At 44.1% G+C, this 26,765-nt stretch overlaps 1 protein-coding gene across 1 annotated transcript in view; it reads left to right on the top strand.

The window, feature by feature from the left end:
* Positions 1–26,765, top strand: part of STRIP2 (striatin interacting protein 2) — a 57,415-nt gene that overhangs the window by 1,832 nt on the left and 28,818 nt on the right. Inside the window, exons 2-13 of the mRNA XM_050782520.1 lie at positions 3,506–3,575; positions 7,829–7,903; positions 15,804–15,938; positions 17,419–17,539; positions 18,342–18,410; positions 18,620–18,726; positions 19,443–19,570; positions 20,646–20,849; positions 22,422–22,657; positions 22,919–22,984; positions 23,722–23,785; positions 24,819–24,890. Coding sequence (XP_050638477.1) covers positions 3,506–3,575; positions 7,829–7,903; positions 15,804–15,938; positions 17,419–17,539; positions 18,342–18,410; positions 18,620–18,726; positions 19,443–19,570; positions 20,646–20,849; positions 22,422–22,657; positions 22,919–22,984; positions 23,722–23,785; positions 24,819–24,890 — 1,347 coding nt within the window. The remainder of the gene's footprint in view (positions 1–3,505; positions 3,576–7,828; positions 7,904–15,803; positions 15,939–17,418; positions 17,540–18,341; positions 18,411–18,619; positions 18,727–19,442; positions 19,571–20,645; positions 20,850–22,421; positions 22,658–22,918; positions 22,985–23,721; positions 23,786–24,818; positions 24,891–26,765) is intronic.

Below are 26,765 nucleotides of genomic sequence, written 5' to 3'. Positions count from 1 at the left end.
GGAGACAAATTGTGAGTAAATAAATAAAATAATTTCACAATCGTATGTTCTATGGGGGGAATAAAAGTCTCTGCCTGGGTCTCCCTTCTAAGGTTGCAATCTGTTCCCCACCTGTCAAGGCTTCTTCAGGCAAAGGCTCTGAGAGTACAGTCATTTGAGACTCGAAAGCTTTCCACCTGCACCGCAGTTTACCTGCTGATTGTCTGCAGCTGCACTCTTCATGCCTGGAAATGAACAACTGCTGCAATCATCTCTATCTGGGCTCATTGCCTGCCGAAAGCCTGGCTGGAAAGATTAGCTTTCCTTTACCTTCTGCGGCAGCAGAACTCCTTTTACCTGCCAGTACATCCCTTATCACCACAGTACCCAGGTGCCAGATCTGCTTTTCTTCTCTGCTTCTTTTTGCTTTCCCGTGGAAGGCAGTCCTTAGAGGAGATGGGGTTTTTTTTCCTCTCCAGGGCTTTTAAAAAATCACTAGAAGAGAATTACTGTGGCACAAGTTAAGAGAGTCTCATCATGTATCACTGTTTATGGAAGCACTGTTGACCTACCTTCTCCCACTGGCTTCGTGTGTGAACGAACATCCCAACCTAAAAAGGAAGCTAAAGAATAATTGTTTGCTTAATAAGAAGAGTCTTAACCTAACAAAAGGATTCACCTCAGACCTCTTTTAGCCAGATCTGGTTTATTGATCTCCAACTCCTTGACAAAGTTTTAACTGGTCTGTGGTAAAACGAGGAAAATTCAGGTCATCGAAGTGACTTTTTCTAAAAATTTAGTTCAATATATTAAATTTAAGGATGTATACAATTTAAAACAGTGTTTTCCAAACTGTTTTAGGGGGCAACTATTAATTGAGGCTAAAATTTTTATTTTAAAAAATAAAGCCAGTGTGATGGCTCATGTCTTTTATCCAGCACTTTGGGAGACTGAGGCAGATGGATAGCTTCAGCTCAGGAATTCAAGACCAACCTGGGAAATGTAGGCAGACCCGATCTCTACAAAAAATAAAAAATAAAAAAAAATTTAGCCGGGCATGATGGTGCGCGCCTGTTGTCCCAGCTGCTCAGGAGGCTGAGGTGGGAGAATCACTTAAGCCCAGGAAGTTGAGGCCACAGCGAGCTGTGATTGTGCCACTGCACTCCAGCTTGGGTGAGAGGAAGACCCTGTCTTTAAAAAAAAAAAAAAAAGAAAAGAAAAGGAATAAAATAATATAAAATAGTGCATCATATGCAGTAAAGGTAAATACTTTGTTAAACTTTTGTTCCAGTTTTGTGTGTGTGTGTGTGTGTGTGTGTGTGTGTGTGTGCGCGCGCGCTGGGATATAATGTAAAATGTATCATTTTTCCAAAAAGTTTGAAAAACAGTTTTTAATGGCTGTTCTTTATTCTGAGATTCTGTCCTTCATTTTGGGGGTTTAAACAGTTCTTTTTTGAATTTTTTAAAAAAGTTTTTAAAGTCCGTGCCTATCAGAATAAAACAGCAACAACCCTCTGTCATTTGCCACTCTCCACCTTTTTCTTTTTCCCTACTGTTCCCTGTAATCCAAAAGTTTGGAAATCTTTGCTATAGTGGATTTAAACATGATTCGCCTTGTTGACAGTATAAATTGACGTAATGTTTTGGGGGAACAACTTATATACAAAGAGCTTTAAAAATGTTCATAAGATTTGATTCATTAATTTTCTTTATAAAAATCTGTGCTTAGGAAATATCCTAAATATAGAAAAAAGCATAAGTCTATTACAGTTTCATGCATATAATAAAGGAAAATTAAAAACAATTTAAATATTCAACAGTAACTAGTTAAGTAAACCAATAAATGTACATCCATTTATACAATCGTTTAAACTAATAGTCATAATAATATGAGAAGAATGCCTTTATAATATAATATTAAAATCATAAATAGAGTGACCACCCACATAGTGCTACCAAGTGCTAGGCTGTGTGCCTTTTTGTATTAACTCATTGAGTCCTTAAAATAACCCTATGAAGTAAGTCCTGTTATTATCTTCATTTTACAGATGGGAAAACTGAGCAGGTAATTTTCCAACAATTCCCTGACACCAACTAGATGTCCAGCAATTCAATTCAATTCTGACACTAACTACCTAGAATTATCACAGACCCTGCAAGTTAAGGGCTCAGTCCTACAAGGCCCTACTTTAGACGCCAACCATAGGTGGGATCCCCAAGCTATCTACACTTCAGCCTGGCCAACTACAAATTAAGCGGTTATCATGATCTTCCATTCAGGTTCCATAATTTGCTAGAATAACTCACAGAATTCAGGAAAGCATGTAATTAGAATTATAATTTTATTATAAAGGATACAACTCAGGAACAGCTAAATGGAAGAGATGCAAAGGACAAAGTATGGGTTTGGGGTGGTGCAGAGCTTCCATATACACCCTGGGCAGCACTCCTCTAGCACATCTGTTTATTCCCCAACCCAAAAGCTGCCTGAACCTAGTTGTTTCTGGGTTTTCATATGGTGTTTCATTATCTAGGCATAATTAAACTATTGGCCATATGACTGAACTTAATCTGTAGTACCCCTCCCCTCCCTGGATGTGGGGATGGTGCTGAAAGTTAAACACTAATCATGTGCTTGGTCTTTCCTAACATAAGTCACCTCATGAGCATAAATTCTGGTAAAGCTGACAGTGACTCATTATGAATAACTGACACTCCTATCACTCAGGAACTTCTAAGAATTTCAGGAGCTCTGTACCAGGAACCAGGGGCAAAGAACAGTATATTTTTTATGTCACACTGAGGTTCAGAGAGGTTAACTTGTCCAAGATCAAATAGTATGTGACAGAGCTGAGACTGAGAATTTTAAAAATTAATATATATTAACATATACAGGAAGGAAATATCCCAAAATGTTTAAATAAGTTAGAAGATGGGATTATATTAAAATATATTTAATAGGATTAACTTTATACATACATCATCATAGGAAATCTAATCTTTACTACAACTTGGCGTGGAGATGTTGTATTATTTGACAGTCCTAAAGTTGCAGAATATTAGAGCTAAAAAACCTCTTTAAAAATAAGGAACTATGATCCACAGCATGAGACTTGATCTATATCATACAGTGGGTTGATGACAGAACTAAAGCTAGAATCCAGTGCCCTTTGTTTCTGTCTGTCTCAAATTTATATAAATCAGCTAGATGCTCCTCTGGTCTGTGTTCATGTAGATTAGATGTGGACACAGACCGTAGCTTTCATATGTTTTTGAGATCCTGGCCCTTTATTTAGACTTTCTGATTTTGCATGGGAATCCTCAGCCCCTCGCCACACTGAGCCTCAAGTTTTGGCTTGGTATAGGGTACCTCTGAGATGAAAGACCCAAATAGGACTCTCCTAACTGTCTCCCTGATCTAACCTTGGCCTCCATGAGGGGAAGAAGGTAAGTAAGGGTACAGTCTTCCCTTGGCAACCCCTTTTTCCAAGTTATCCCAGTTACCAACAAGATTTCTCTGTTACAGGGCTCTGTGGACTGTCCCACTCTGGAGTTTGAGTATGGAGATGCAGATGGGCATGCAGCAGAGTTGTCAGGTATGAGGTAGATGAGTCAGTAGCTAGTGGAAGAACGGCCAGGAGGAGAGGGAAGGGGCCTGTGATCTCCCTGGAAGCTTGTCTGTTCTTACCAAGTGGCTGTTGAACCAAGGCTGTTCTCCACATTCCTTTTTCTCTCCACCCCAGAGTGGTAAATATCTCTTTATTTGTCTTCACATTTCCTTCTGTGATTCTCCTTGGCTATGGTATTCTTCATTCTGTCATTCTATCACTCTTTCCTGCTCACTCTTCTTTATTCTCTTTGAAAATAACTGATTTGGTGCACTCTCAAATCAGTTTTCTCTCCATCTTCTCCCTATTCCTCCTCTTTCTCTTCCTGTCACCCGTATCTTTGCCTGCCTCCTCCTTTCTGCTACCTTTTTCTATCCCATGCCATCTCTTTTTCCTTTGTCTCCTCTACCTCCATCTTTTCCTTCTTCCTCTCTCATCTGCCCCTTATTAAAATCTCAACAAAGTCTGAGGAAAAACTCCATAGTCAACTGGCCAGCTGAGCAAGGCTGGACCATCATAGTGGAGTTCTGCTTGGATGTTTATGAGCTGGAGTTAAGTGATTGCATTCATCTTTCAGTGCTGGCCTGCTTCTCTCTGTCTGGATTTTTAGCTTAGGATAAATGTGATCTCCTCACATTAAGGGCCTCCATGTTACATGTGCTACAAATGCCAGTTATTAATACACGAGCTTTGGGTGAGATGGTGTGAAAGTTAAATATTCTGTCACATGGAAGTGATACTTTGAGACATGCTTTTTCAGAGAAAAGAGACAATTTTAAAGAAGTTCTTGTGCATAAGCACAAGGAATAAATTTTGTGATGAGTGACAGAGAAATAGAGAGCTAAGTTTAATAACCAACGAAGGATTAGAATTCATAATAGGAATATGATACAAATATATATATATATATATAAAAGAGAGGAGAGAGATGAGCAACCCAACAGAGAAGTGGGCAAATAATGTAAATGGGAATTTATAGAAGAAAAAGCCAAATGGTCAATAAATATATGAAAATATGTTGAACTTTATTAGTAAATGAGGAAAAACAAATTAAAATAATATTATTTCACAATCAGCTGGGCGCGGTGGCTCAAGCCTGTAATCCCAGCACTTTGGGAGGGAGGCCGAGATGGGCGGATCCCGAGGTCGGGAGATCGAGACTATCCTGGCTAACACGCTGAAACCCCGTCTCTACTAAAAATACAAAAAAATTAGCCGGGTGAGGTGGTGGCGCCTGTAGTCCCAGCTACTCGGGAGGCTGAGGCAGGAGAATGGCGTGAACCCGGGAGGCAGAGCTTGCAGTGAGCTGAGATCTGGCCACTGCACTCCAGCCTAGGCGACAGAGCAAGACTCCATCTCAAAAAAAAAAAAAAAAAAAAAAAATATATATATATATATATATATATATATATAATTTCACAATCATCAGAGTGCAAAACTTAAAAGCCTGGGGTTGGTGAGGGTGCAGAGAAATTAGTACTTTTATGCACTGCTAGACATTGGGGAGCAGAATATAAAATTGAAAAGCATTTTGCTTTATAAAATTGGAAAGCATTTTGCTTATATCTTGCAAAGTTGAAGATATACACATATTGTGACCCAACAAGTCTACTCCTAAATATCCATTCTAAAGAAAATTACACTTGGGCACAAGAAAATATACAGAGATGTTTATTGCAGCCTTATTTATCAGTGTAAAAAGTTGGAAACAACCTACAATGCTCATCAGTAGGGAAATGGATAAACTATAGCATATTAGTGCATTAAGCTATTGAATAGCCATTAAAATAATTGATCTAAATCAAGATATTTATTTATTTATTTATTTATTTATGTTTTTGAGACAGGCTCTGGCAATGTTGCCTACGCTGGAGTGGCACAATCTCAGCTCACTACAGCCTTGACCTCTTGGGTTCAAGTGATCCTCCCATTCTATCCTCTCAAGTAGCTAAGACCATAGGCATGCCCTATCATGCCCAGCTAATTTTGTGCCACCATGTCCAGCTAATTTTGTTTATCTTTTGTAGAAACAAAGTCTCACCATGTTGCCCCCAGGCTGGTCCTGAACTCCTGGGCTCAAGTGATCCTCCTGCCTTGGCCTTCCAAAGTGCTGGGACTACAGGTGTGAGCCACCACACCTGGCCTCAACATGTTTCAATATCAATAAATGCTTGACCGGGCACGGTAGCTCACATCTGTAATCCCAGCACTTTGGGAGGCCGAAGCAGGTGGATCACCTGTCAGGAGTTTGAGACCAGCCTGACCAATATGGTGAAACCTCATCTCTACTAAAAATACAAAAATTAGCTGGGCATTGTGGCGTGCACCTGTAGTCCCAGCTACTCGGGAGGCTTGAACCCGGGAGGTGGAGGTTGCAGTGAGCCAAGATCGCGCCACTGCACTCCAACCTGGGTGACAGAGAAAGACCCCGTTTCAAATAATAATAATAATAATAAGTGCTAAAGACAAAATTGGGAGAAAGGAGCAGTAACAAAGGAATTTATACAATGGGATACCGCTTGGATAAAAAAGTTTTTAAACAGAACAATATCATATGTTTATAGGCATATATGCATATAGCAAAAGTAGAAAAATAGGCATATGAGGATACACACCAATTTCATTATAGTGGTTGCCTCTGGAGAAGGGAAGAAGATAGACTGGGGAGCAGCAGTCTGAAGCAAATATAACAAATGCTAACATTTGTTTGATCTGGGTAGAAGATAATACACAGGTGTCTTAAATGTACTATTCTGTACTTACCTGTATATAAAAATTCATAATCTAAAATTTAAAAATAAAAAGACCAGAACTACAGTTCAGTACCTAAGAGCCTTGCCCACTTTTCTGATTTGGCTTATGGTGCTTTACTCTTAAAAATATATATATTCACCTTCTACACTAATGACTGAAGAATTTAAGATTCAGTGATGGGATTTGCTTCTGGTCACTCCTGGATTCTGGAACTTAGGACTCAAAAGCCCTGACTCCCAGACAAGGTGTTTCTCAACCATTACACAGCTGGCTGGAGCATACGTGAACTTCTCTTGCCTTGTGAATTACCTGTGACCTAGTTAAATTTCCAGGAAGGGTCTCAGGTAGGGAGCAGAGATTTAAAGGAAATCTGTTCTATCTTTTGTTGACTTCTGTATTTCAGTTCTTCATCTTCTGTAAGATGAAAGTACGTATATAATGTTCTGCAGAGAGACAGCAAGAGAGTAGGAAAGGGCATTTTTATTGCTTTTCTTTTTTCTTTCTTTCTTTCTTTTTTTTTTAAGAGACAGAGTCTCATTCTGTTACCCCAGGCTGGAGTACAGTGACATGATCATAGCTTACTAAAGCCTCAAACTCTTAAGCTCAAACGATCCTCCACCTCAGCCTCCTAAGTAGCTAGGACTACAGTCATGTGCCACTACACCTGGCTAATGTTTAAATTTTTTGTAGAGATGGGGTCATGCTATGTTGCCCAGGCTAGTCTCGAACTCCTGGCCTCAAGCAGTCCTCCTGCCTCAGCCTCCCAAAATGCTGGGATTATAATCCTATAGGTCTGAGCCATCACACATGGCCGGCATTTCTATTTCTCATAAGCTTTCTGCATTTTGTATTGAGAAGCTGCTGTTAGCAAAGTTAGATTTTCCTGAGTGCAACAGCCCTTTGACAATCATAGCTGTTCTCTAGAGTTTTTTTTTTGCAGCCTCTGCTTAGTGGCTGTGGGCAGGAGTCTAAACTTGTATACCCTTTGAGGAAACTTAGCAGGGAGAGAATGAACTGGCTCCAATCCTGAAGAGCCATCTAGCACTTACTTTTCAGCCCTTGCCTTGGTTTCCTGATCCAGCACAAGGATCTTTCCTCTAAATTTCAGGAGTTGTGTTGCCCTCCTCTTCCCTTAGAGACAGGATAGTTCCTGGTTGGGTTGACAAAGCAGGAGTTGCAGCCCTGAGAAACAGGAGTGATGAGATTAAGCTCTCTGTGCTCCAGTCCTCCTGGCCCTCACCAAATGTTGAAGGCTGCCTTCTCTGCTGCAGCAGCCAGCTGGCAGGAAGAGGACAGGTTTGATGGTTTAATCTCCCAGGGACACAAGTGGCTATTTTTAACTGCTCTGAAAAGGAGGAAGCTGGCTTTGGATTGAATTGGACACAGGAATGTGTTGGAAGCTTTAGCTCTTTCATGCCACCCTCTCTACTTTGGGCCGCTTCTTTAAGGATCTCCCAAATGTGACTGTTCTGTTTTTCCTGCCACAGAATTGTATAGTTACACTGAGAACCTGGAATTCACCAATAACAGGAGGTGCTTTGAAGAAGATTTCAAGACTCAAGGTAATTCCAGATCTTTATTCATAGAGACCTGCTTTTTCCTTCTATGATATCCCAGCCTGATCTAGTAAAAGGCTAAAACAAAGTGGGATCCCTCATCCTCTCTGTATTAGTTAGGGTTCTCTTAGAGGGATAGAGCTAATAGGATAAATAGATAGATATATAAAGGGAAGTTTATTAAGTATTAACTTACACAATCACAAGGTCCTACAATAGGCTGTCTGCAAGCTGAGGAACAAGGAGAGCCAGTCTGAGTCCCAAAACTGAAGAACTTGGAGTCCGATGTTCGAGGGCAGGAGGCATCCAGCACAGGAGAAAGACGTAGGCTGGAAGTCTAGGCCCATCTCTCCTTTTCATGTTTTTCTGCTTGTTTTATATTTGCTGGCAGCTGATTAGATTATGCCCACCAGATTCAGGGTGGATCTGCCTTCCCCAGCCAGCGGACTCAAATGTTAATCTCTTTTGGCAGCATCCTCACAGACATACCCAGGATCAATACTTTGTATCCTTCAATCCAATCAAGTTGACACACAGTATTAACCATCACAGATCCACCCCTTGTCAACTGGAACTCATACACATCTCCTGAGATCATACATAATCTTCAAATAAAGACAAAAATAAGGGCATAATTATGCCTAACATAGTACAACTATCCTTCGTACAACTGGAAACTCACCAGTACCCAACCCAAATAGTATTATATAAAGTTAACAATACTTAAATGCTGATATGAAGTCAATAAATCTTATGTCACATGATAAAGGAGAAAGGAAATAAAATGAAGATATTAGTACAAGTGTATACATGCACAAACATGTTTTTAACAAAAGAAGGAGGAAATACTCATGACAATTACAGTCCTCATTTCTGCAGCTAGTCACTTGGTTGTAGCTGGTTTTGATGACTACCTTCTTCTACTACCCATTCTGTATTCCCTTTGCCTTCAGCAAGCAACTTGGCAGGTCGTGGTTTTTTCCTGGTGGAGTAACCCAAACCTTCATTCCTGAGGGGTCCGGGTCATTTGTAGTCCTGCCTGGATTGGGTTGTTGTGGTTTCCCATCAACCTTAATCACAGGGCATAGTAATACTAAGAGACACCCTAATGGATCTCCTGTATTCCATGCATACTCTTTCTTACCTCCATTGTGGAGTAGTAGACTGATTTCATCTTGATAGTCTGGGTCAATCACCCGAGCCAACACTGTAACTCCCTTCTTAGCCTGTTGACTTAAAGGTAGAAGGACCCCAAAGTGTCCAGGTGGCAATCTTAACTTCCAGTTTAATGGAATCATTGTTGTGTCTCCTGGTGGCAGTGTTCCTCCCTCTGGAGCTAAAACCTCTAGGCCAGCGTAACGTAATGTCGCGGAAACAGGAAGCAAAAATTTTGCTAGCAGATCACTAGGGGTGATGGTGAGTGGTGCCACTTCCACCCCTTGATTCCTGGACCAGTGAATCCTGACTATGGGAAAAACAGTACCATATACTGGATGCTGATTGAGAGCATACACGGCCTTCTGGAGAACTTTGCCCCAGCCCTGCAAAGTATTGTCACCTAGTTGGCATTATATTTGTGATTTCAAAAGGCCATTCCACTGTTCTATCAATCCAGCTGCTTCAGGATGATGGGGAATGTGGTAAGACCAGTGAATTCCATGAGCACGAGCCCACTGCCATACTTCTTTAGCCATTAAGTGAGTGCCTTGGTCAGAGGGAATGCTTTGTGGAATACCATTACGGTGGATGAGGCATTCTGTGAGTCCATGGATGGTAGTCTTGGCAGAAGCATTGCTTGCAGGATAGGCAAACCCATATCTGGAGTAAGTGTCTGTTCTAGTGAGGACAAACCTCTACCCTTTCCATGATGGAAGAGGTCCAATACAATCAACCTGCCACCAGGTAGCTGGCTGATCACCCTGAGGAATGGTGCCTTATCTAGGGCTCAGTGTTGGTCTCTGCTGCTAGCAAATTAGGCACTCAGCAGTGGCCATAGCCAGGTCAGCCTTGGTGAGTGGAAGTCCATGTTACTGAGCCCATGCGTAACCTCCATCCCTGCCACAATGGCCACTTTGTTCATGGGCCCATTGGACGATGACAGAGGTGCTGGGGAAAGAGGCTGATTGGTGTCCACAGAACGGGTCATTTTATCTACTTGATTATTAAACTCCTCCTCTGCTGAGGTCACCCACTGGTGAGCACTCACATGGAATACAAATATCTTCAGTTTTGACCACTCAGAGAGGTCCATCCACACACTTCTTTCCCCAATCTTCCGTCACCAATTTTCCAATCATGCTTCTTCCAAGTCCCTGACCATGTAGCCGAATCATTGGCTATAGCCCATGAATCAGTATATAATCGCACATCTTGCCATTTCTCCTTCCATGCAAAGTATAGAACCAGGTGCACTGCTCAAAGTTCTGCCCACTGGGAAGATTTCCCTTCACCACTGTCCTTCAGGGATGTCTTAGAAAGGGGCTGTAGTGCTACAGCCATCCACTTTCAGGTGGTGCCTGCATATCATGCAGAACCATCTGTAAACCGGGCCCTAGTCTTCTCTTCCTCTGTCAACTTATAGGGAGTTATAGGGAGCTTATAGGGAGCCTCCCCATGCAGGCTGGGGGTGGCAGGACTGGAGACCATGGGCATTTGAGCCACTTCCTCATGTAACTTACTTGTGCCTTCAGGACCTGCTTGAGCCCGATCACGTATATACCACTTCCATTTGATGATGGAATGCTGCTGTGCACGACCCACTTTATGGCTTGATGGGTCAGAAAGCACTCAGTTCATGATAGGCAGTTGAGGTCACATGGTGACTTGATGGCCTATAGTCAAACGTTCAGTCTCGGGCCGGGCGCGGTGGCTCAAGCCTGTAATCCCAGCACTTTGGGAGGCCGAGACGGGCGGATCACGAGGTCGGGAGATCGAGACCATCCTGGCTAACACGGTGAAACCCCGTCTCTACTAAAAAAATACAAAAAAAAACTAGCCGGGTGACGTGGCGGGCGCCTGTAGTCCCAGCTACTCGGGAGGCTGAGGCAGGAGAATGGCGTAAACCCAGGGGGCGGAGCTTGCAGTGAGCTGAGATCCGGCCACTGCACTCCAGCCTGAGTGAGACTCCGTCTCAAAAAAAAAAAAAAAAAAAAGTTCAGTCTCCACCAAAGACCAGTAACAGGCCAAGAACTGTCTCTCAAAAGTAAAGTAGTTATCTGCAGAAGATGGCAGGGGCTTGCTCCAAAATCCTAGAGGCCTCTGCTGTGATTCACCTATGGGAGCCTGCCAAAGGCTCCAAACAGCATCCCCATCTGCCACTGACACCTCAAGCATCATTGGATTTGCTGGGTCATATGGCCCAAGTGGCAGAGCAGCTTGCACAACAGCCTGGGCCTGTTGCAGAGCCTTCTGTTCTGGACCCCACTAAGAACTGGGGGGGAGGGGGTCCAGATAAATGGGCAGGAATAACACACCCAAATGAGGAATGTGTTGCCTCTAAAATCCAAATAGGCCCACTAGGCATTGTGCTTCTTTCTTGGTTGTAGGAGGGGCCAAATGAAGCAACTTATCCTTCACCTAAGAAGGAATTTCTCAACAGACCCCACAGCACTGGACCCCTAGGAATTTTACTGAGGTAGAAGGTCCCTGAATTTTAATCAGGTTTATTTCCCATCCTCTGGCACACAAATGTCTCACCAATAAGTCCAATGTGTTTGCTACTTCTTGCTCACTGGATCTGGTCAGCATAATGTCATCAATGTAATGGACCAATGTGATATCTTGTGGAAGCAAAAAGCGATCAAGGTCTCTCCGAATAAGATTATGACTCAAAGCCGGAGAGTTGATATACCTCTGGGGTAGGACAGTAAAGGTATATTGCTGTCCTTGCCAGCTGGAGGCAAATTGCTTCTGGTGGGCCTTATGGACAGGAATGGAGAAAAAGGTACTTGCCAAGTCAATGACCACGTGCCAGGTACCAGGAGATGTGTTAATTTGCTCAAGTAATGAAACCCCCTGATACAGCAGCTGCAATTGGAGTCACCACTTGGTTAAGCTTACGATAATCCACTATCATTTTCCAAGATTCATCTGTCTTCTGCACAGGCCAAATGCGAGAGTTGAACAGGGATGTGGTGGGAATCACCACTCCTTTGTCTTTCAAGTCCTTGATGGTGGCATTGATCTCCACAGTCCCTCCAGGGATATGATATTGTTTTTGATTTACTATTTTTCTAGGTAGAGGCAGCTCTAATGGCTTCCATTTGTCCTTTCCCACCATAGTAACATTCAACCTACCGGTCAGGGAGCCAATGTGGGGGTTCTGCCAGCTACTAAGTATGTCTATGCCAATTATGCACTCTGGCACTGGGGAAGTGACCACAGGATGAGTCTGGGGGCCCACTGTAAGTCAGGCCTGAGCTAAAACTCCATTAGTTACCTGACCTCTATAAGCCCCTACTTTAACTGGAGGACCACAATGACATTTTGGTTCCCCTGGAATCAAGGTCAGCTCAGAGCCAGCATCTAGTAGTCCCCAAAATGTCTGATCATTTCCCTTTCCCCAACGCACAGTTACCCTGGTAAAAGGCCAGAGGTCTTCTTGAGGAAGAATCGGAGAAAAATTCACTGCATAAACTGTCGGTGATGTAGTGGGGTCCTTCCTCAAGGGAACCCGGCCTCCCCTTCATTCAAGGGGTTCTGGGTCTATTAACTGGCTCAAGTCTGGAAATTGATTAAGGGGCCATGATTCTCTGTTTTTATAATTCAAATTAGTCTTTTGTCCATTCGACCGAGGAGTTTTCTGCTTGTATAATTAAGTAGGAATGCAGTAGGCTTCCTATCAGTTTCACTTCTAGGAACACCGTGATGAATTAGCCAATGCCACAGCTTTACATGAGTCAGACTGTTCTGATTGCTCCTTTGCCTCTGCTATCCATTATGGTAGCTACACCTACCTTGCCTTTGATGGTCGAGTGCTTCCACTTGGCCCCTGCTGCCTAGGGATCCAATTATTCCCATTGTATTTAAATTTTGCAGTTGAGTGACTGTGGTTCCCACCATTACATCTGACATAAGGAGAAAAGCAATTACAGGACTCTTCAAAGATGAAGTAGCTGCCTTCACAAATCTGTTTTGTAAGGCATTGGTCAAGGGTGTATCTTCTGGACCCTCCCAGCTGGGATGAGTAGGTCTAAAGTGACTAATCCACTCCACCATCCCAATCTCCCTAAGCCTTTGGATCCCTTCCTGTATATTAAACCAAGGGAGATCAGGCATTTCCAGCTCACTCACAGTGGGCCATCTTTTAATCCATAATTCAGCTGAACAAATAAACTATTAGAACCTTTTTTAACTCCCCAAGCTGCAACATTAAATGCAGAGTCCCTACTTAGTGGGCCTAAATCAATAAATTCAGCCTGATCCAACTCTGTGTTCCTTCCTCCATTATCCCACACCCTTAATTCCCATGCCTGTTCTCCAGATTGCTGTTTATATAAATTAGAGGACTCAAATAGTTCTTTTCGAGTGTAGCACACCTCCTCATGGGTCACACTCTCAATCTCACCTCTAGGGGCCTGCCAGGACTTTCGTCTAGTTATAGGTCTAGAACCAAACAAAGGTGTTGGGGGTAGCTTCTGAGGAGAAGCAGCATTATCTTGCCTGGCAACTGTTTCAGGGCAACTGCCATCACTGTTGCTTCAGGCAGCGCAGGGTTTATCTCCTCAGACAAAGGTGGAAAGGCTGATGGCAGCATGGGTCAGGGAGGAGATATTGCCACTACTGGGGATGGGGAAGCTGTTCCTCCTGGCAAAAAAGGTTCATCAGAGTTTACAAACTCAGTGTGCCCAGCTTCACCAGGGTTCTCCCACATGTCCCCATTCCAAGTTTCAGGGTCCCATTCTTTTCCAATAAGTGCCCTCACTTTAACAGTAGACACCTGACAAGGCTATAAATGTATCTTTAAATGCATCTTTCATTGCAGGTCAGCCACTCGCATGACAAGAGTTTGTGTCTGTTTTTCCACAATTTCAGCTCTTTCTCTACAGGAGATAAGACTCTCACTCAGGGCAATCTTAGCAGATTTGAGGCTCAGTATCTGCTTCTGAAGCTGGGAGACAGAATCCCTGAGTTCATCATTTTCTTTCATCACTTTGTCCACTGAACTTAGGAACAACCAACCAGCTTTCTTATGTTCCTTGGTTCTCCACATATGGTCAAAGGTATTATGTATAGTCATTAACTCCTTGCCTCTCATGACCGGTGAATCAGGAATGTCAAATGCATTTATTTTGCATAACTCTCTAAATAGTTTCTGCCAAGGACTATCAGTGTTCTCCATACTATTAGAAGTAGATTCCTTAGCATTTTTGGATCTAATCATATTAAGCAGCCAGCTCCAGAAATCTCAAAACCACTGAAAGAACTCCATTCTTAATATTCTCTTCCTCTAGAACCACTCCTGGTACCCAAATCTGTATTAGGGTTCTCTTAGAGGGATAGAACTAATAGGAGATATATATATATGGAGAGAGAGAGAGGAGTTTAAGTATTAACTTACACAATCACAAGTATTAACTTACACAATTAGAAGGTCCCATAATAGGCTGTCTGCAAGCTGAGGAGAAAAGAGAACCAGTCTGAGTCCCAAAACTGAAGAACTTGGAGTCTGATGTTCAAGGGCAGAAAGTATCCAGCACGAGAGAAAGATGTAGGCTGGGAGGCTAGGCCCATGTCTCCTTTTCATATTTTTCTGCCTCCTTTATATTTGCTGGCAGCTGATTAGATGGTACCCACCAGATTAAGGGTAGATCTGCCTTCCCCAGCCGGCTGACTCAAATGTTAATATCTTGGCAACACCCTCACAGACATACCCAGGACTAATACTTTGTATCCTTCAATCCAATCACGTTAACACTCAGTATTAACCATCACAACCTCCATAACCATGTAGACTTTCCTTCTTGCTTATGGGATACAGGGTTCTCTGTGTCTCAAGTGGAGAGCAATGGAGTAGAAGCATGAGAAGCTGGTCCTGTGCTGCCTGATACAACCCTTGACCTTAATGTTTCACCCCATCTTCAACTTTGTCCTACTCTCAATAGTAATTTCATGTGCCCACACTGTGACATTCTCAGACATTCTCATCCATTTCCTTACTTGGTCAGTGGCAATTTGATTTTCAGTTCAACAAATGTGTGGTGAGTATTCTGTGTCAGATACTGGAGGCAGGAGTGAGAAGCAGCTTTTACAAAGAAGTTAAGAGCAGAGGCATCATGTGCACATCACAAAACTAGCTGAGGCTCAAACAATCCTCCTGCCCCAGCCTCCCAAGTAACTAGGATTACAGGCATGTGCCACTATACCCAGCTTCTGCCCAAGGGCCTTCTCACGCAGCCTATACAGGGCAGCCAGAAAGTGCAGGGAATCAGTGTGCTCCTCTAGTTTAGCACCCTTCATCCAAGAGGAAAATGCTGTATCAGAAAAGTTTAAAAAGTGTTGGGGAAGCAGAGTATTTGGCCAGAGCATTAGTGAGAAAGGTCATTTTATATTGGGCATGTAAGAGTGGGAAAGAGGTCATTTTGTATTGGGCCTGTAAGGATGACTAGGAATTGAATATGTAGGGAGACAAAGGGAATTCCTTGAGGAAAGGCAGAGAGACAGGACAGTATGGGCTGTGTGTGGAGGATAGAGGGGATGTTGAAGATGAGGCTATAGACTGGGTTCAGGCCAGAACATTTTGGGTCCTTTTCCCATCCCTTATTCTTTCTCAGTGAAATAAGGAAAGCTTTTGGAGAAAATAATCTTTTTGGGGGGAGCTGAGATCAGAGGTGGCTATGCTATGAGAAGCCTTTCCAGGAAAGGTGGCAATAGCTGACACTAGATGTATATGGCCTTTTATTCCCAGTGCAGGGCAAGGAATGGCTGGAGTTGGAAGAAGATGCCCAAAAGGCCTATATAATGGGACTCTTGGACCGGCTGGAGGTGGTCAGTAGGGAACGGCGGCTGAAGGTGGCCCGGGCTGTTCTCTACCTGGCCCAAGGTGAGTGACTACCCTTGCTAGCTTTAGAGGGGTGGAGGCTTGAGAGGGAAGTGGGCATTATCAGGACTGAGATGATGCAGGCTGTGCTAGGAAAGCAAGGTTTCTTGCCTCTCAAGGACAGATCTTGTCACGTGCTAGGAGTAACCTGTGCTTATGGGGAAGATGAGATAGTGTTGAGTGCTGTTCTAGATCCCTTGGGATCTGCCATTATCTTACCAGGCATGTCAGAATTTTTTATAGGGTTCTTCTTTTCCCTACCCTGTACTGTAATCATATGTGAATACTAGCAAGAGGGTCAGTGTGGCCAGAGCTGATGATGTACCACCAGCTGATCATGGAGACAAGACATCAACTGTGGCCTGGCCCCAAAACTGAGGAGAAATAGGAGAGCGTCACAGATACACATGGACCCCTTGCATTGTTTCTCACTGGCATTTTGAAAGTTCAAGCCAACATAGCTGCAGGAGTGGATGCTGTGAGTAATTTGGAGATGATCAGACCTAAATAGAGTAACTGGGGAAAGCTGGTCAGAAGAAACCTGTTAGCCAGGTGTTGGAAAGGGAAATGAGATAGCCTAGCTGGAGTGAAAATAAGCCTACGATCATAAATATGAGGCTTGTTAACAGAACCAACCAGTTGGGAGCTAAAAAAAAAATTCTAAAAAGAAATAATAAAGAAGGGAAAGGGTAGACATTAGGTGAAGAGAAGACTAGCAAATAGGACTGTGCCCTCCTGTATCTCTAGGATCTGGTGCTCTGGCCAACTTCTAACTCCCAGTACCTTCATGTGTTTGCCCAAGGACTTTATTTATTTAATTTTTTTAAAAACAAAGTCTCACTATGTTTCCCCGGCTGGTCTTGAACTCATAGGCTTGAACTATCCTCCTGCTCCAGCCTCCCAAGTAGCTAGGATTACAGGCATGTGCCACCATGCCCAGCTTCTGCCCAAGGGCCTTCTCTGCAGCCCATACAGGGCATCCAGGAAGTGTAGGGAATCAGTGTGCTCCTTTAGTTTAGCACCCTCATCCAGTGACTGACAGGAGTTAGTAGAGGGATAGCCTGACTGTCTCACCCCTCTTGGATAGAATAACTGTGAGTTGTGTGTTTTATACTGTTTCCAAAGTTATCCCCTGAGTGAACTCTTTTGGCTTCGTTTTCTTCCCTATCTCTACTGATGATTCCTGGGAATGATTCCCAAATAAGCTAATTGTACTGGAATCCTTACTTACCTCAGGATCTGCTTCTGGAAGAACCCACCCTTAAGATGATAGGCCATTGATGAGCACATTGGACCTAACCCTAGAGACTACCTCTCTTCTCCCCTGACTCATTCCAGGAAGTTCTTGGGGTCCCTGTCATACCTATGTCAGCCTAATTATTGGGCAGAGTATTATAGGAAAATCTTAAGATCATGGGGCAGGGTAGAAAGAACTGGGATACTGCCATCTCTCAACCCCTGTAACAACTGTCTGCTCCTTTAGGTACTTTTGGGGAATGTGATTCAGAGGTCGATGTGCTACACTGGTCCAGGTACAACTGCTTCCTGCTGTATCAGATGGGGACCTTCTCCACCTTCCTGGAGCTACTCCACATGGAAATTGAGTGAGAAGCCTTAGGGGAAGGGCTGGCCTACACAACCCCCATTCCTTAAAGGGGCCTCATATTCTATGCTGCTTCCCTTACTATAGAGAGCCCCTGTGAGGAACTGGGTCTACTCACACCTCAGCCCAAAGCTCATTGACAGTTTCCCTCCATCCAGCCATGTTCTCTGATATTCTGTTCTCCCTCCCTGAGGTTGGATACATCTGCAGCTTCTGCCTCACTTACAGCTTTAATCCTGGGCTTCAGGGGCCTATCCTGAGTGGGTTCTCTTTTTTATTCAAGGACTCTCTTAGCTCAGCCTAACTCTGTAATTCAAGAGGGAAACTGTTCTGAGTGCATGACCCAAGAAAGACAGGAAATCAATTCCTGTCACTGTCCCCAATTCTTTCCCTCATGGGCTATAGTTCTAGAGGTTGCCTTATTTGCTGCTACCACTACAGTGACCCCTTGTTTTGTCTCATGCCCATCACCCAGGAGTTTGAGATAGGGTGCAATCTGCTTATTATTCATCAGGTGTTTCTTAGCATCTGTTTTATGTCCAGCACAATACTAAGCATAGTGGGGAATGCAAGATGAGTGGATACCACAGATCCTGCCCTTGCCTTGTCTTCACCATATTACGATAAGAGAGTTTGCTGAGGTGGCAAGGGAATTCTGTCGGCTCCTTTACCCTAGACCAGTTTCATTAGTGGCTGCCTAGCCAGGGAATGGCAAGCACTCATGTTTGTGTGAGTGATAAGTAAGAGCACAGAGAGAAAAGAGGTCTTATGCATTCCTGTTCTTTTTCTCCTCCCCCTGGCAGCAACAGCCAGGCCTGTAGCAGTGCCCTTCGGAAACCAGCTGTCTCCATAGCTGATAGCACAGAGCTCAGGTGAGTGGGGCTAACTATGGGCTTGGAACAGGGCGGATGATTAGCACCTGGGTTACCTTTTCCCCAAATCCCAGATGACTCAGACCATTAGGAAGTTGCCCTCTAGCTAATCTCATTGGGTTGGGCTCCCACAGAGACCATCCCTGAGGTCTCTGACTGTGGGCTGGGAATTGCCTTGGGAACCTCTTGTGACTCTTCTGTAACCCCAGGGTGCTGCTAAGTGTTATGTACCTAATGGTGGAAAATATTCGCCTGGAGCGAGAGACGGACCCCTGTGGGTGGAGGACAGCCCGGGAGACCTTCCGCACTGAATTAAGTAAGAAATGGCACTTGAGGAAGGTGTGGATGGGGTGCTAATGGGAGAGGGGAAGCAGAGCATCTGCCTAGGAGAGGCACAGTCCTTTTTTTCTTTTGTTTTCTTTTTTAAAATTAATGTCCTTTCTTTTAGGACAGAGATACTGCATGGCAGGCACAAGGGCTGGGCTTGATTGCCCCCCTGTATCTATGAGCTAAGACCAGCCATGTAACTTCTCTATGCCTTGGTTTCCTTGGTTATAAGTGGGAATAGCCGTTCCTCTCCCACTCCATCACGAATCCCACATGAAAAAATGAGTTGAGTCACCTTGAAAACTGAGTTCTGCTCAAATGTAAGTTGGTGTTGTCATCTGACAGGGATAGGATATGAAGGCCTATGGGATTTTAAAAATATATTTATTGATGTGGGAAAGTGAATGACATTGAGTCTTTTAGCCAGAAAGCAATGTCTTCATTATTGTTACTTCTAGTTTGACATCCAACCCCAGAGCGTCACCCTAAGCTCTGGGGCCTAAGCCATTTTAATTCCATTGCCTACCTTCCTGCCCTTGAGGGGCTTCCTTCTGGGAGGCTAAGCCTCCTTCTCAGGACCAAGTACTCTGGAATTCTTCAGGGGAGGTGAGTGTCTTCCTCTGTGTGTCCAGAATCAGGGTTACATGAACAAGGTTTTAGCTGCCTCATCCTCACTTTCTCATTCCCCTCTCTCTTCACCCCTAGGCTTCTCCATGCATAATGAGGAGCCTTTTGCCCTTTTACTCTTCTCCATGGTTACCAAGTTCTGCAGTGGCCTGGCTCCTCATTTCCCCATAAAGAAGGTCCTGCTTCTGCTCTGGAAGGTGGTCATGGTGAGTGATTCTCCCCAATCCCACATTATCAGATCAGCAATACCCTATGCCACCTCACTTTGTTCTAGTTGCATTCCAGGAGCCTGGAGCCAGGGAGCAGAATAGGGCAGCCCTTAGCCAACTGCTAATTTGGAGGGGCAACAAGGCTGTCCTAGAGACATCAGATGTTCTATGTTAGAATAGGTTTCATGTTTCTATTGGATGGATGGGATATGCCACTCCATAAATTGGGGATATCAGTGGTACCTTCTCTTATTAAAGCCAATGTTTGATGGAAAGAACACTGGTTGAAAGTTGGTAGATCTGGGCTTTGCTGATACTGAGAAACTTTGGGCAACTCTCTGTACCTCAGTTTCTCTAGCTATAAAAGGTTGGGATGAGTGCCTGCCCTCCCTCCAGATAAACAGAGGATATGTATTTTTTTTTTTAAATAAAAATAATTTTTTTACAGACAGGCCTCCCTGTGTTGCCCGGGCTGGTCTTGAACTCCTGGTCTCAAGCAATCCTTTCACCTTGGCTTCCCAAAATGTTGGGATTACAGGCATGAGCCACTGTGCCTGGCCAGGATTTGCTTTTTAAAAAATAATGAAGTTCTTATAAATATGTGGTTACGTTTTTGTTACTAGTTATTCAACTTGATCCTTCATTTTTGGCTCCCATCTCATAAGGCAGGCCTAATAGGGGGAACTGCCTCTTGACTGCAGAGGAAATTGAGTGACTCTGGGGATTTATAGCACCTGGATGTGTTCATTAAAAAGGGAGCTAGCTTCCTATTTTTTTTCTTTCTTTTTTTTTTTTTTGAGGAGGCCCCCAGGAATTCCTTTCCTAACTTCTGTGATATTTCCCATACTGGGGCAGTAAATAATGCTTTATCCTGACCCCTGAGCTCCTCAGTTGCCGTGGGGATGGTAATCATATTTGCCTCTTTCTGTTTTACTACCTCCTTATTAAGGAAAAGCTCTGAAAGGACGGGAGGTTGTGGCTCTTTCTTTTCATCCATGTTTCCCTGACCTTGACTCTCTCTTACTTCCCTTCCTTCCTCTCTCTCTCTGCCCCTTTCCTGTTTCTTCCTTAGTTTACCCTCGGTGGATTTGAGCATCTGCAGACTCTCAAAGTACAGAAGCGGGCAGAATTGGGCCTGCCTCCACTGGCTGAAGACAGTATCCAGGTGGTGAAGAGCATGCGTGCTGCCTCCCCGCCCTCTTACACTCTTGACCTGGGAGAGTCTCAGCTGGCACCCCCACCATCCAAGCTGCGAGGCCGCCGTGGCTCTCGAAGGGTATGGACTGAAGCAGACAATGGTATTGTGGCACTCACTGGCCAAAAGTCAAGATTCTAAGCTACTCTGGATGTAGTAGGAAAAAGCAGTAAATGACCTGGCTCATCCTGCCTGGGTTGGCCCTGTGACCAACCTGAAATCTTAAGAGTCTCCAGTTTGACTCTATCCCCCAGCCCTGACAGCCCTCTGGGCTATTGTGATGTGACACTGTGATATCACATCATATAGCCATGTCTTGCTACAGAATCATTGGCCTGAACTTCAGTGCCTGGAGTTCCTTACATTCTGAACAACACTTAAGGGTATAATCCTGAGAATAGGGACCCAGGGTACTGGAACAGGTCTCCAACCTAATCCATTTTTCTGGGGTAAGGCATTTTACTATTTTGAAGCAGCAGGAAGGTTTACTGTCAGCCAGCCATACTCTTAACTGGCCCCGGAACCAAAGGCTTACATTTAAGAGATGACTGGGTAGGGGTCTATGTATATAACCGTGTGACACTTAACGACAGGGATACAATCTGAAATATGTGTCATTATGCAATTTTGTCACTGAGCAAACATCATAGAGTGTACTTACACAAACCCAGATGGCATAGCCTACTGCATACCTAGGCATATACCCTATTGTTCCTAGACTACAAACCTGTACAGCAGGTTACCATACCGAATACCATATGCAATTGTAACCCAATGGTGTTTGTGTATCTCAGCCTAGAAAAGGCACAGTAAAAATACAGTATTATAATCTTATGGGTCCACAATTATGTATGCAGTCCATTGTTGACTGAAGCATCGTTGTGCAGCACATGACTGTAGTCTGCTGTCCTAAAAAGGTCAGAATGACAGGTTATACTGAGACCTGACTATGTTCTTACAAACTCCCTTGCCTGACCTACTTGAGTTCATCAACAGGCTAGACAGCAGTGCTCAGTAATCCAATCTCCATTATCTGCAATAAAATTTTTTAACCTTTATTTTTGTTTTATAAAGTAATGCTTACTCATTGTAGAAAATTTGGAACAAATATAAAAATGTGATGACGGGAGAAAAGAAAAATCACCCACAATCTTAACAACCAGAGACAGTCACTGTTAACTTTTTGGCCTATTTCTGTCCAATCTTTTTTTCTCTGTCACAAGATTTAAAATTCCAAACTTGCTTCCCTCTGCCTAGCAGCAAGCTTCTGTCCTCCTCTTCCTCAGTCAGCCAGCTGGTGTATGCTCACAGAAGGCAAACTAATTGAATGTTCACCTAAGCAGAGCATAATTAGGAAGGAAAGTGCTGGCAAAAAAAGGCATCACTGCTTTCTGAAAGCTAAGTAACTGTGACTTTGGGATTATCTATGCTCTGTTCCCTGGCTAATGGCAGGGTTGCCTGAGAACTTCTTGTTCTGTTATTGGTTCGGGTGGGGACAGTAGGGTTGAGATGGGGAATTGGATGTTTTCACAAGGGCTGTGTTCAGATTCCATGTTCCCTGAAATCTGGAGGTCTGTGGATATGGAGTGGCCTCAGACAAGGATGCCCAGAGTGAGCTCTCTGTACGCCTACCCTCTTTTCTTTCCCCTCCAGCAACTCCTCACTAAGCAGGACAGCCTGGACATCTACAATGAAAGGGATCTCTTCAAGACTGAGGAGCCAACCACAGAGGAGGAAGAGGAGTCTGCTGGTGATGGAGAACGAACCTTGGATGGAGAGCTAGACCTGCTAGAGCAGGACCCTCTGGTGCCACCTCCACCCTCAGAGGCACCCCTCTCTGCTGAGCGGGTGACTTTTCCCAAGGGCCTGCCCTGGGCCCCAAAGGTCAGGTAGGTTTAATAGCATCAGGGACCCCTATGCTTTGGGGTTTCAGTCTCTAAAGGCCCAAGATGGAGTAGTCTATGTATTCAAGGCTCGTTAAGTTGGTCTGGCAGTCAGAACTCCTGGGTTTGAAATTCCTTCTGTTGATTGCTGCCTTTTTCCACCGCTCCAGTCCTCTGATTGGAGGGGTAGGAGCCTGGAAAGTTTCTCTCTCTCAAAGTTTGCTTTTCTTCCCTTCTCTGGGATTGGTCTTTCCACCATCTTCTCAGACAGAAGGACATTGAGCACTTCTTGGAGATGAGCAGGAACAAGTTCATCGGATTCACCCTGGGGCAGTAAGTGACTGGTTAGAACTGGCTATAGAGTGGTTCCTAGGGGCCAGAGGAGCAGGTAGCTTGGAATGAGGGATGGTGCGTGGTAGTCATAATGTAACCTAGAGCCCCTAGGCCGTGGACAACTCCCAGTGACTACTTTGGGTTCTTTATATGGATTTTTTTTTTCCTTGAGTTTCTTCCACTTTTCCTCAAAGAACTTTTGTGTTTTTTGCCAACTGTAGGACTTTGAGCAACAAGTCCTTTCTCTTTTGGGCCTTAATTTTTTCCTGAGGTTATTGAGTTAGATGGTTTCTATGGGCCCTTCCTGCTCGAATGGGCTAAAATTCTGTGAAGAAGAGACATGGTTAGAACGGATCCAATCTTCCCCCATTTCCCCATCTTCATGAATCCTTCCCACTGACCTCTTGAAAATTGAGTCTTTATCAGTGGAGTTTCACAGTCAAGATGTCATTGGGCTATACCCCTTTTAAGTAGGAATCTACCACTCCCACACCAAGTAAGAACCCAAAAGACTATAAAAGTCTCCTGATTTCCAGGAACATTTCTGTGTGCTATTATTATATTTGTGTCCTGAAGCACTGATGTGGGATCTACAAGCTTGCAGAGGAAGGTCTAGGGTACTGGGGGTAGATGTTGTTGAAAGTAGCATGGTCCGTGTGACTCTAGGGGGATATTGGGGTATCAGTAGTTCTCTGTACTTTGGAAGCTTATGATCTGGTATGTCTGGCCTTTTACAGGGACACAGATACATTGGTTGGATTACCCAGGCCCATCCATGAGAGTGTGAAGACCCTAAAGCAGGTGACCAGGGTGGGCTCTCAGTCTTCAGGGATAGGGAGCCATCAAAGCAGGTCAGATTACCAGGCTCCTGGATACTGGGTGGGGCTTTTTTTTTTTTTTTTTTTTTTTGAGACAGAGTCTTGCTCTGTCCCCCAGGCTGGAGTGCAGTGGCGCGATCTCGGCTCACTGCAAGCTCTGCCTCCCGGGTTCACGCCATTCTCCTGCCTCAGCCTCCCGAGTAGCTGGGACTACAGGCGCCCGCCACCTCGCCGGGCTAATTTTTTGTATATTTAGTAGAGACGGGGTTTCACTGTGTTAGCCAGGATGGTCTCGATCTCCTGATCTTGTGATCTGCCCGCCTCAGCCTCCCAAAGTGCTGGGATTACAGGCGTGAGCCACCGCGCCCAGCCCGGGTGGGGCTTTTATACCGGACTCTTTCTGGACCTTCTGTATTCCCCCTGCAGTCCTTTGGCCGGTTAGGAAAACTTAGGTCTCTCTTTACTTACTCAGTTTCCCATATTCAGGTAGATTTTAAAATTCTCCTTTCTTCCTCTCATTTCTTTTTCCTCTTCCCATTCTTCTCTCTCTCTTCCCATTCCTTGCTTCTTTTCCTTTCACTTCTCTCTCTCCATAAGTCCACTGACTTCCAAAGGCCCAGGATTGAATAGGAGCCTGCTCTATATCCATTGTATGCATGGAGTCATCACTCCGTGCATACATGCACACGCATCAAAACTCTTAGGGCAGTGGTCCAGGGGCAGGGGCCTGTTTCTGGCTTCCCCTTCCACTTTGTTTGAAGATAAATGCTTACGTATTTGCTGCTCTTCCGCGAATGTAGAAACAGAATAAACAGAAACACTGTGCACAAAGCACTTTGACTGGTGCTGATAATGCGGAGGTGATTAAGACTCCTGCCTTGAAAGAGTTCATGTCTATGTGGGGTGACAAACGCATAAGCAGAACATTTCCTTGCTTTTGGGGAATTTAAGTAAGAGATTGGTACACATGTGAATGAGGCCCTCAGCCCTTGTTGATGTCTTCTTATCTTTGTCAGCACAAGTATATCTCCATCGCAGATGTGCAGATCAAGAATGAAGAGGAGCTGGAGAAGTGCCCTATGTCTTTGGTGAGCCAAGGAGGTCCTGCACAGGAGAAGAGTAGAAGAAAATCTGTCTTCAGTGTTGTCACAGAGCATGTGTGCATGCATTCATTTCAGCATATTAGGCTCTAACTGTGTTCCAGGCAAGACAAGGTCCCTACTTTCATGATATATTGAAGTTGAGGAAGAAAGATAAAAAACAAAAAGTTAAGTAAACCAAACTATCAAAGAATGGTAAATACAATGAAGAAAATTTAAACAGGATAACATGAAAGAAGCATTGGTAGACTACTAAGATTGGGCAGCCAGTAGGTGGACCTCTGAGAAGGTGACATTTAAGCCAAGATCTGAGGGACAGGGAGCCAGCCATAGGAACATCAGAGGAAAGAGCATTCCAAACAGAGAGAACAGCCTTAGCAAGGGGAAAGCAGGTTTAGAGTGTCAGAGGTAGTGAAAGAAGGCTGTTGTGGCTAGAACACAGGGCCGAGGGCCGGGATCCTACAGATAGAGTCAGAGAGGTGGCCTAAGGCCACTTTGCCAAGGGCCTGTAAGCAAAAGTAGAGAGCTTGAAGTAGACTCACAGTCAAAGGGAAGGAAGCCTTTGGAGATTTTAAGCAGGGGAGTGATATGATCTGATTTATGTTTCTAAATACATTAGCTTCTGTGTAAAGATTGGACCAGAAAAGTGTAGACCCACTCCAGGGAGATTAGTTAGGAAACCCTTGAAATAGTCAAGGTGAGAGATGATGCCGACCTGGATTTGGAGATGTAGCTGACAAGACTTACAGTGCATTTAGATGTGGTTAGAGAGGCAAAGAAAGGAATCAAGAATAAGTACCATTTGCCAGGATGTGGGGGGAATATCAAGAGTTCTGTTTTGGTCATACTAAGTTTTAGATGCCCATTAGATACCCATGTGGAGCTGCAGGCAATTGGAAATACAAGTCTAAAATTCTAGGGAGAGGGCTGACTTTGAGAAATAAATTCGGAAGTTGTTTGTAACACTTATAGGCAGTGTTAAAGGCCATAGAACTGACTGAGATAACCCAGGGAGGGAGTAGAGACAGAAGAGAATGGAAGGCAGGACAAAGTCCTGGGGCACACCAGTATGTTGAGGTGGGCATGTGTCAGGAAAGGAGCCAGAAGAGTACGAAAGACAGTGAAGTGGCTGGAAATCCAGGAGATTATGATATCATAAAAGCTAAGAAAGTCTTTCAAGAAAAAAGGAGTGATCTGCTGGGTAAAATGCTACTAATAAGTGGCATTATGGTAAGAACCAAGGTGCCCATTGGATTTGGCAACATGAAGATAATGACCTTGATAAGAGCAACTGTAAGTGAAGTAGTGGGACTGAAAGCCTAATTGGTATGTATTGAAGGGAATGTCAAAAAAGGAGGTAGATGATATAAAAGTTTTGTGAAGAGGAGAGAAAGTGGATGGTAGCTGAAGGAGAATGTGAGGTCAAGGGGAGGATGTTTTATAGCTGAGAGATACTAGAACATTTTTTTTTGTCCTAAAATAAATGATCCAAGAGGGGATAGTTGCAGGACTGAGGCATTCAACAAAGCAAATGGGTGTGGGATCCTGAGCACAAGTAGGAGACTGGCCTTTGTTCGAGCACAGGCAGTTCATCCTTCATGTTAAGAAGGAAGGAATAAGACTCTTTGTAGATGTAGTGTTGAGAAGATGAGTGTGTGCCTGTCTGAGTGCTTCTGTTTTCTCCATGAAGCATGAGGCAGGATCAGCAACTGTTTAGGCATGGTGGGCAAAGGAGTTGGTTTGAGGAGAGGGAAGATGGTTTGAAATCGGCCTTTTGGAGAGCAGGAAGGCAAACATGCCAGGATTGCCAGGCTCCGCTGAATGTCCATTTAGGACTTACATCCATTTAAGCAGCAGATGAGT

Source organism: Macaca thibetana, chromosome 3, assembly GCF_024542745.1.
Source record: "Macaca thibetana thibetana isolate TM-01 chromosome 3, ASM2454274v1, whole genome shotgun sequence".
Lineage (NCBI taxonomy): Eukaryota > Metazoa > Chordata > Mammalia > Primates > Cercopithecidae > Macaca > Macaca thibetana.
Note: the sequence above shows the minus strand (reverse complement) of the source record. Positions and strands in the feature narration are given on the sequence as shown.